This window comes from Tachysurus fulvidraco, chromosome 12 (genome assembly GCF_022655615.1).
Source record: "Tachysurus fulvidraco isolate hzauxx_2018 chromosome 12, HZAU_PFXX_2.0, whole genome shotgun sequence".
Lineage (NCBI taxonomy): Eukaryota > Metazoa > Chordata > Actinopteri > Siluriformes > Bagridae > Tachysurus > Tachysurus fulvidraco.
In genome coordinates this window covers 4,050,175-4,060,765 of record NC_062529.1, presented here as the reverse complement: position 1 = coordinate 4,060,765, position 10,591 = coordinate 4,050,175, and the positions used below count along the sequence as shown (strand labels likewise).

At 38.3% G+C, this 10,591-nt stretch overlaps 1 protein-coding gene across 2 annotated transcripts; it reads right to left on the bottom strand.

Moving 5' to 3' along the window:
* On the bottom strand, nucleotides 1-8,322 carry LOC113651146 (synaptosomal-associated protein 23-like). Of its 2 annotated transcripts, XM_027159857.2 has the most exons (9): nucleotides 8,165-8,244; nucleotides 7,917-7,948; nucleotides 5,582-5,696; nucleotides 4,064-4,105; nucleotides 3,923-3,971; nucleotides 3,355-3,472; nucleotides 3,039-3,197; nucleotides 1,735-1,879; nucleotides 1-803 (listed from the first exon to the last, which is right to left on the bottom strand). In XM_027159857.2, exons 2-9 carry the CDS (start codon nucleotides 7,925-7,927, stop codon nucleotides 744-746), a joined length of 699 nt encoding a protein of 232 aa, XP_027015658.1. In that variant the 5' UTR covers nucleotides 7,928-7,948; nucleotides 8,165-8,244; the 3' UTR covers nucleotides 1-743. The 2 variants fall into 2 exon arrangements, with proteins under 2 accessions (XP_027015658.1, XP_047677234.1); XM_047821278.1 differs by lacking the exon at nucleotides 7,917-7,948 and having other exon boundaries at nucleotides 8,165-8,322.
* Between the last annotated feature and the right edge of the window lie 2,269 nt (nucleotides 8,323-10,591).

The window sequence follows — 10,591 nt, the reverse complement described above, 5'->3', positions numbered from 1 at the left end:
TAAAGGCTCTGTATGTGCTTTATTAAAAGATTTTTAACTTTAATAAACCCTATCTAGCAGATCTATTCATTTCATAGTGAAAATACACATACATTTTCTTTCTTCGTGTCAATATAGTGTGTACACATACTTTTTAACACTCAATTCATTTCCAACTAAAACAGTGGGCTGATAATGCCATTAATTCATTTACAAGTTAATTCACAAGTTCACTGCCATTTTATAATTAAATATAGACACAATCAAAGACAGACAGAAGGATACAACAAGTAAACATTTATAATAACCCTAACATGAGTAAGTTAATATGAACTCATATTACAGCCTAATAAGGGAAAACACACACAGACATGTGGAAACATTAGATACAGGTCTCTGGTCTTTTTGTGGACAATAACAAATCCAACATATCAGCCATGCTGACCCAAGAACTGAGAGGGCATTAAAACAGCAACCCTCAGAGAATATCACAGGAAATCAGATCAGCGATCACCAGAGCATGTTGCATAATTACAAGCTGTGTATCCAGCATTTATATCGCATCTAGTGATGAAGACCTGAATGAGGCAGTGTGTGTACAGTACTATTTACAAAATAGCATCTAAACAATGACAGAGGCACAGGTGGCACTGGAAGAACATTTCTAAAGCTGAAATTATTTGCCCTATATGAATAGGTGCTTGTATGTGTGCATGGGATAAGAGAGTGGAAGAGGAGCCGCTTGCTCTGTGGAATTCACTTCTCTACAGGAGCTTGTTGGCTCTCTGGTTGGCTTCATCAATACGAGCTTTATTCATGTCAGCCTGTACAAGAAAAAAAAACGACATTAGTGAAACATAGTATAAACGTTATATATTTATATATATATACACAAGTTTCTTCATGCAAGCACAGTGTGGCTCTGTAACAAATGGGACTATTTGTATCCTGGCTGAATGTATAATAGATATGAGCAGTGACATTAATCATGACTTTGAAATCAAACCAAGAATGGCTCATCGGATAGTGCGTCTTCCTCACTTTGCCCCCTTGCCCATTTGTATGCTTCTCATGATACATCAAAGGGTAGTGTAATGCACTATGTGCCCTCTTCCTGCACATATGAGCATACTGGCCAACCGTGTGCATCAGTAATCACAATGATTAACAGGGAAGGTGGAGTATGCCCATTTTGCTCTTATTGACATCTGACCACAACATGGCTGTGACGTCGTCTGTATTGACACGGTGGGCACGTTTGCACTTGTCTCACAAGAAGAAAATCTTAAAATGCACCTATAATGCATCTTTTTGCTGATATTTAACTCAATATATTACAAATATAAAATATGAACTTGTGATATTGTTAAAATTCTATGCAATTCCAAGGAAGAAACATTTTCAGAATCTGTTGCTGGGTTTGACCTTTTGATAGTCTGCACAATTTCTAGTATATCTATGATCACTGATAAAGTTCAGCATGGGTTCATGCTTTGAGTGGAAAGTGACCAATTTACTGAGCTGTGCTGTATAGCACCGGCTGGCGAAAACACGCTATTATTAACGTATCTTGTTGCACCACAGTACACAAGTGTAATTGGGTGAATGCCAGAAAACACCACCGCTGACAAATGTGTGCCTTGAAACTAATTAACTTCTCATTGCACCATATGGCCAAATACATAAATAGGATTAATCTAATGCTAAACCTAATTAAAAGCTTAAATAAATGTATTAGATGTACAGTGAACTTGCCTTCTCATTAATGCGGTCAATGGTCTTGTTCTGTTTGTCGATCTCATTTCCCATGTCCAGAGCCATGGTCTTCAAATTCCCAATGATGCTGCCCACCTGGCCCAGGTTCTCCTCCATTTCATCCTCGCGTGCATCATCTGTTATTCTGTCCAAAAACACTGTTGTATTATCATTTTGTACTGTGTGAATAAGCTTAAATAACATATATCATTTTTCACTAATAAGTCAGTTAGATAAGTTGTACACTGCAGACAAGAAAACAAGTGAAATAATAAACAGTAGTCTGTAATCCAAGAATCGTGACTAAATCGGCTCAGTGTTTAGTGCGTAGTTTATATTACGTATGATGTTTAGACTGATTCTAAAACACTTGATGACCATTTTAATAAGAACACTTTTACAGCTGCACATCTGATCAGACAGTCATGTGACAGCAGCACGATGCGAACTCATCCAGATACAGGTCAAGAGCTTCAGTAAATGTTCACATCACACAACAAAATAAAGAAAATGTGTAATCTGTGTGACTTTAACCATGTGAATGGATGCTGGTATCAGATGGGATGGTTTGAGTGTTTCAGATACTGCTGAGCTCCTGGAAAAGTTCACACACTAGAGTCAGTAGAATTTACACTGCGTGGTGCGAAACACAAAAAACATTGAGAGAAAGTTCTGTGGCAGGAAATGCCTTGTTCATAAGAGAAAGTCGAAGAAAACCTCCAGATTGGTCTAGGCTGCAATGAAAGGAAATAGTAACACTATTGAGTGGTGAGTTTTGGTGAACCTGTGCCAATGATAGAGTCCAGATTCCCGTTTTTGACTGACACGAGTGGATCCTCATGTGGTCTTCTGGTGTTGTAGCTAATTCGCATCACGGTTTGTTGTGTTGTGCACTCTGTGATGCTTTTCTGCTCACCTCGGTTGTAAAAAGTAATTATTTGAGCTACTCTAGTCTTCCTGTCAGCTCAAATTGGTCAGGTTAATATCCCCTGATCTCTTTCATTAACAAGGTGTTTCAGCCTGTGGATCTGCTGCACACAAGAGAAACCCTAGAGACCGTTGCATGTCCATCTGACACCAGCGAGAATACCATAGTAAAAGTCACAGAGATCAAGATCAGCTTAATTCTAATGTCTATTTGAGCATTGACTGAAACTGTTATGATAACTGCATAAACATGTGGGGTGAAGGTGTTCCTAATAAAGTGTATGACAAGCCTAACTTTGTATCATGGCTTGTTTCATAGTCTTACTGGTAACATTTTTAGAAGTACTCTGTAACAGTATAAATTGCCATCTGTGTACCTCTTTATATAAGGACCGGAAGGTGTTGTTGCTTGGCCATTGCGCTGGTTCATAGGTTGGCTGGAAATAACACCCCCATCACCTCCCACTGTGCTGGCAGTTTCACTTCCAGTGCCCCAAGTGCGCTTGTACCGCCCATCACTCTCAATAGATCTCACTCTGTAAGACGAGTAGCAGTAACTTTCATTTTAAAACAGTATCAATAAGCTTCTTAGTAAAAGTACAAGACAATACCTGCTGCTTAGTTCTGAAATATGGCTATTTAAATGAGCATTTTTAAAAACAAATGCACTCCAATTTAGGGTTCATTTCATACCTATCACAGGGACAGACACACAGGCCACAGCACTTTGACAGGTCGGTCAGGTTCTTCTCAGCCTGTCTCATGTCCTGATTGATCTGGTCCATGCCCCGGTCCACATTCCGCAGTTGTTCTGAGTAAATGTCACAAGAGGAGCAGAATATTAATTTAATAAAACCAGACAGGCATTGATATTAACGGTATTGAGAACCTATACAAAAAACTTGCTCATTACTTATACACAAAACACTTCAATACTACAATCGCACATCGCAATATACTATGAGACTCGCATTCACTCTGACTGCACAATCATCTGGTTCATTGTTTGCAGCACAAGGCACAAACCACACTGCAGCAAACGCTGCCTAGGTGAGAAAAAAGTTTAGAGGTGAGAGAAAATAGCACAAGCTCTTACCAAAAATATTGTTTATGACCGTCAACCACTATTGGTTGTTGATGGTGAGGGACTTCACAGATGAGACAAGACAATGAAACCTACTTTACATGCAGGTGTACGAAGCACAGATTTTAACTGGAACAAGTCCAGTGTGCTAACAGAAAAATAGCTGGGTTCATTCACCTCCCTGCTGATCCAACATGACCATGGTTTTAACTCCCGTTTCCTTGGTCTGAAAAACGTGAAAAACGTACATAGCTCAAAGACCAACTCTAGTGAAAAGTGACCAGGGCATCTAACTTTGTTTTATACAAATGCTCTCACCTCCTCTGCCATTTGCAGCATCCGTCTAGTGCTCTCAAGAGACTAGAAAAAGAAAAAAGAAATGAGTCAAAATTACAAACAGCACCCCATTTCCATCCTGAGGAGGTGACATGCAGGTACACGGGATTAGTGAGTCAGAACATGCGTGCAACCTCCCTCACAGGGATGTAAGAATGAAAGAATTGTAAATGTAAATGCATCAGCTTTAAACATATCTAATATTAAATAAACATCATCATGCACATGTTATCAAGAACAGGGTCTATACAGACAGAATTATTACCACCTTGTCTTTGCGGTTAATTAAATTATTCTCATATCGGACATTTCGTTGAAGCACATACATTCTAAAGTCCCTTATAGCAGTGGTGGTGATACTTCTGCAGACGAATGTATGTATACAGATGAAGAGGTGAATAACTTGATAATTCTGTGTCTGTTCACTCGGGTCTACATCATAAATTCAAAGCTGTACTCTGACAATATTCACAAAATATACAAAACATTTTTTAAAATCAATTTTACTGTTAAAATGTGTCCCATGGCACAGCAAGGGAGCTTGTCAAGAGATGCAAAGAAAAATCAATCATATGAAACATCTTCAAAAATTACATCCGGTTGGACACAGTGTTTATTTTGATTGACGTGCAACATTAATTAGAAAGCAATAAGCAGTAAAGTAAGAAAAGGCTCTTTGGTTCATTCCTAGGAGCCATTTAGTCTACTTAGATTTCCATGCCAGGGATTTGGCTACATGTTTCATCAAGATCTGCACTAAAGATTTTAAATGATGCCATTGCTATTTGCTGTAGGAAAAAATACTGAAGCGTCTAATAGCTAGTATGAAAATTTTACGCATGAGATCAGCCATGGAACGACCGACAAATATAATAATAATAATAATAAATAGAAATGAGCTGGATGAGTAGCTCAAGCTAGGACTGATCCTGGAACTACACTGTATAGAAAGAAACATGATACTGAGGAAGAAGTGAAAAACAAAACAAAGCTAGACCACAGTATAACCACACGCTAACTGATGTATTAGGAAACAACATGCTTCAAGTTGTAATATTAACATCGGGAGGTTGTGGTATTGACAAGACAAAAACACCCCGCGAGTGATTGTAAAGGTGTGACATTAGTTTACCCAAGGTGTTCTTCATGGGCAAAGGCCATCTTTCATGCTGTTAGTACCCAGTTGGGTTATGCACAGTAGAAAAAGCTCATCCCAGTCCCTCAAAACGCATAGAAGAGAAATGCAGGAAATGATGGAGAAAAGCAGAAGAAGAAAAAGAAGAAGAAGGAGATTATAGAAACAAGTCAGATTTTAGGACAGAAGCACTATATGGAATGATCTTTATATAATGTGGTTATACACTGTCATTGATTATCTGTCAACTATTATGGTGCAAAAAAAAAGAGAGAGAGAGAGAGAGAGAAATGAAAAGGCATAAGAAAAAAGAAAAGGAAAAGATATTGAAGATCAATACTTCAAGATGGTAACATACAACTTACCTCATCGGTCACTTGGTTTGCTCTGATTGCCATATCGTCCACTGTCATGTCGGCCATTTTGCTGCTGTCAAAATTGGCTGGTTTTACTTTGGCACCAAGCTCTATACTCTGCGGTCTGGGATGTCAAAGGTAAGAGTTTAGTTCACAAATAAAACGGAATTAAACTAAATCAGAAAGAGGCCCATAATCATAACCCATTATTAGCAGGATTTTGTGATTCGTTCTTGTGATTCTTGATTAAGCATTACAGTGTAGGTTTTGGACAATCATCCATTAAATGAACACAAATTAAAGATCAAAAGTCAGAGTTAAAGGAAGTGAGAAATATATAATTAAACAATATATGAACAAACTGAAGAGGAAATCAAAAGATATCAGCGTCACAGACACACACCCACAACTTTCCTCTGATGTGTTCAACACCATGTTCATGAAGAACACTTCATAAGAAGTTATATGCAGTGTGTGTGTGTGTGTGTGTGTGTGTGTGTGTAAAGTAAAGTAAAATAAAGTAACTGATTCCTCTCTTTGCTGTGTTTTGGTAAAATTACCCCATACTGACTTTGTCGCAAGGTTTGTGGTACTGACGGTGTATTTCCCTGCAGTTTTTCCATGTTTTGCATATGCTTTTGACAAGCCTTCGTGCTGAGTTTTTGTTGAATCCAAAGTAGTTCCAAGTGTTGATATTTAACACTTACACATGCATGCATGCCGCCCTCCCCCCCTCTTTCTATTGGTCTCACTCTCTCTCTGCTGATCTCTCACTTAGTCAGACAGTCTCCCTCCCTTCCTGCCCCTCTCTCGGTTTTCCTCTTGGTCTCTCTCTCACTGTCTGTCTCTGAATTCAACCTGAATTGGTCCTAGACTTCTAAAAACTGTAGCCATATTAAAGACTATGGACCAATATTCTGATTAAAATTCTTTTTTTTTTTTTAAATTCACCCTACTGGGCTTATGTGAGACTTGTAAAACCATATTATGATGACCTAAAGGTCTCATGCGGATGGTCGGTTTGGCAGGAGTGAGGAGAATGATCACTTCCTGACTCTGTTTTCCTTTTCCTATTTCCTGAGTCCCACCTGGTCACATTCAACTAAACTGTGCATTTTCTACTAAACAAAAGTAGCAGAGCAAATGGGATGGGGTGGGGTGGGGTGGGGTGGGGTGGGGGGTATTTTACTTGACTCTCCATGTTCCTGGACCTTTTGCCAATCATTTACTAACTTGGTCATAATTACGTCTTGGTAGATCTTCACTATATGTTCTCACAAGATTTTTAATATCTGAAATACCCCATCTGGAATAATCATGATTAGTGGTATGTCTGTGGCTGCATGTATTTCTTGTTTGTTTATAAAAGCAAACAAATGTAATCAAAGATTGGCAAACAACAGGAAAGTGTAACGCCATGTTCGAACAGTGCAGCAAGGCTAAAATATGGTAGAAAACACAAAAAGTCTAAAAGGAACAGAGAAGGGATTATGGTGTGGAGAATGGCACCAAAAAACAAAAACTGCAGATACTGCATATCAGAAATATGCACATACCTTGCTTGCCGTGCAAAGAAAAAAAACACCAGACCTAGAAAATGTGTCCTCCTTTTTTCCAGTGAACAAACTATTTATGCTAATTTATTTTTATTTTGTTGGGCTACAATATGTGAAAAGCAGGAGGAGATAAGGAGCAATGGACTAGATTAGAACCTAATAAGTTCTCTCATACCAACTCAAAACTCATTGCCTCCACACACACACACACACACACACACACACACACACACACACACACACACACTTATTAGACGGAACCAAAACAAGAAACATTTCCTGTTTAACTACATAAACTGGTTTCCCAACATGTCTCTTACACTGACATTCACTTCACTCACTGCACTGAGCATAATACTGCATATTGACATCAACAAATTACGGTGCTTGTGGCTGGTTAAAAAAAAAAAAACACTTTATCGTATTGGTCCACAACCTTCTCTATTTATCAACACCAGTGATGAACATACAGCTGACAGGGGATGTCCTGAAATGTGCCTTTATTTTCTTACATCGTGTAAGTTTATCGTATTCCTAGTATATATGGTTAAAACATGTGAAGTGTGTTTGTGTGTGTGTGTGTGTGTGTGTGTGTGAGAGACGTTAGCAATTAGCATTAACAATGTGAACAGACAGCGTCGGTAAAATGTCTCTTGCTCTTAATCAGCACTTTAAGTGTGAATCCACCCCCAAACACCACCATGAGTCGACTTGTTTGTGCGGAAAAAACCAGTGACAGATTCTTTATCCCATCACCACTGCTTTGTTTCAGCTTTGTTCATACTTACTGCTTGCTCATAGTGTATCAACGTCTTCCTTTCTAACCAGCAAAAAGATTTGTTTGTTTACAACGTCAAAGTAAAGCTAGCACTGCTAACAAGCTAGCAGTGCTAATATTCGGTTAGCTTCTAGCTTAGCTAAGTTTAGTTAGTTCCTCTTTATTTTTAGGACGTAAAATAAAATCAGAATGTCAGTCTTTTTTGTATTTTGTACGATGGACGTTATGACGGCAGAAAGGCGTTAACTTGTTACTTACTGCGGCAGAATAAATTAGGATTTCCTTTATAAAGGTCCAAGTTTAAGCGTGTGATCTGATCTGACTTGAACAACTATCCAAATTCCTTCAGACAAATGACAGCTCTGCGCATGTCCAGTCATATGACGGCCATTACTTACCGCGCATGCGTGAATGAGACTCTACTACTCATCCACAAGCATGGATTAGCTGCGGTCGTTAACACCTAGATATCCATGAGTCTCATAGATATCTAGGTGTTAACGACCGCAACTAATCCATGCTAGTTACCCAGTAATTTTTGACAGTTACAATGTTTGTAGAGTCCGAAGCTCTTAATAAGGATATTAAAAATTGACTCATGCTTTTTTTCATAAAGGTGAAGACCCAACTTTATGTATGTTTTGTAAGATTCCCTTATCTGTCAAACATGTTTTATTAGATTGTCCCTGGTCTTAACACAAGCAGAATGCTCTTTTATCAAGTTACTTCACTTAAGGACATATTTAATGACATTATGCCTGAAAAGATTTTATTATCTTATGTTCATTAAAAAAATATGTATAATATGACTTTCTGTCTATATTTGTTTTGTTTTCATTGTATTTATATGATTTTTGTTTTTGTAATTGAATTTTTGCCATGAAAATAGCATTGATTGCTGACATTAAATAAAATAATCTGAATCTTATTCTGTAGATTCCCAAACAGAGACGTCAAATATTTTGAAAAAGTAGATTATCTTAATATCAAAACCTTAAATTTTTACTGGACTCAATGATAAATACATGTCTGACCGTTGGAACAAACCAAAAAAAAAACCAAAAAAACTAGAAAATCACATTCATGACGATTTATGGTATAGACATTTGCCTACATTGACGCTGATGCATTAAAGAGGAGGGGTCCCCTGTTCCAAGATGGCGGCACTATTCGTTCCAATGAACTGCCTTAGCCAAGGTGACATCTAGGTGTAGATATTTATGTCTACTACTGAGGTGATATATAAGCTTACACAAACTCAACTCAAGGACTGTTTTTTATTTATTTGTTTGTTTGTTTGTTTGTTTGTTTGTTTGTTTGTTTTCAGAGCATGGACATGGATATACACTATACTTACAGTATATATACTAATCCCAAACCTTGTCCGGGATTACACCTATCTTGCACATTTTCATGTCCCCTAACATGTCTCTTTCTTCTACTCAGCTAATTAAGTTAGATATCTGGAAGTCGTGTCATGTCAACTGGACCTCTTTCTAGTTATGGAAACGTTGACCTACTCATCTGAGCATCTTCATCGGTCTGAGGAAAGTTGGCAGGATGCCATGAATTCTTATACTCCAAGGTCAAGGATCCTCCCCTCCCTAGATAGCTTTGTTAAGGGAACAAGGGGAAGAATCTTCACAGATAATGTGAGATATGATAGAGTAGAAAAACACTAGAATATGAAAGACAGGGTACTGCCAAAACCAAGGCTTGGAACTCATGCCATAGATGCCTGGCTCTCAGAGTGGTGTCAAGGTAACACATTGAGTGGTCCATAAGGCATAAGGGGTCTGCAATTTTATAATGTTGTCACAGTGATGGAAAATATTGACCATTTTCAATGTCTTTATATATTGTCAGCTGGACCCTAGTGGCTGGAAAAAGGGGCTCGAGGTCTGTACTTTTTATTATGCCTGTTTTAAGGTTAAGGTTAGGTTAGGGTTATAATCAGTTAAAGGGGCCCTTGTACATTTGAGATCACTTGATTTAGACTACAACCTCCCCAAACTAATGATAAGAATGTTACCGGCCTCTATTAACATTGTCCTCCTTGCTCCGATTATTTTCTTCTGATGTTATATTTTAGATTGCTGTTGCTGTTAGCAGGTAATTATGATGAATAAAATTATATAATTTTAAACATAGTTATATTTCCTAAGTTCATCACCAGGAATGTGGTAGCTCACTGGTTCAAGTGTTAGCCTACAGCTTGGAAGGTTGTGTGTTTGAGCCTCAGGTCCACCCAGTGGCCTCTGGTCATTGAACAAGGCCCTTCATCTTTAATTGTTCAGTTGTATAAAATGAGACAAACTGTATGTAGCTCTCTATAAGGTTGTCTGCCAAATGCCATAAATGGGTGAACCCTTACAGTATAGTGCTGTCGCTCTCACTTTAAGTGTCCTTTTTATGAGGTATTAGTGGATCAGAAGCCTATCCCATGAACAATGGGATTGATCACCAGTCAAGTACAGCACACCTTGCATATTCTCATTCACACTTAGGGTAGCATTTATTTTAATTAGTGAACAACAATTAGTGACAGCCAAAGCACCAGCTCTGAACCAGGCAAAGTGGTTCTTAAGTAGCACCAAAACGTTGCTGGTCTAGACTTAAGAACCGCTTGTGTCAAGGGCAGTGGGCGGAGCTACTGTTAGCGCATTTGATAATGTACCTTAAGTA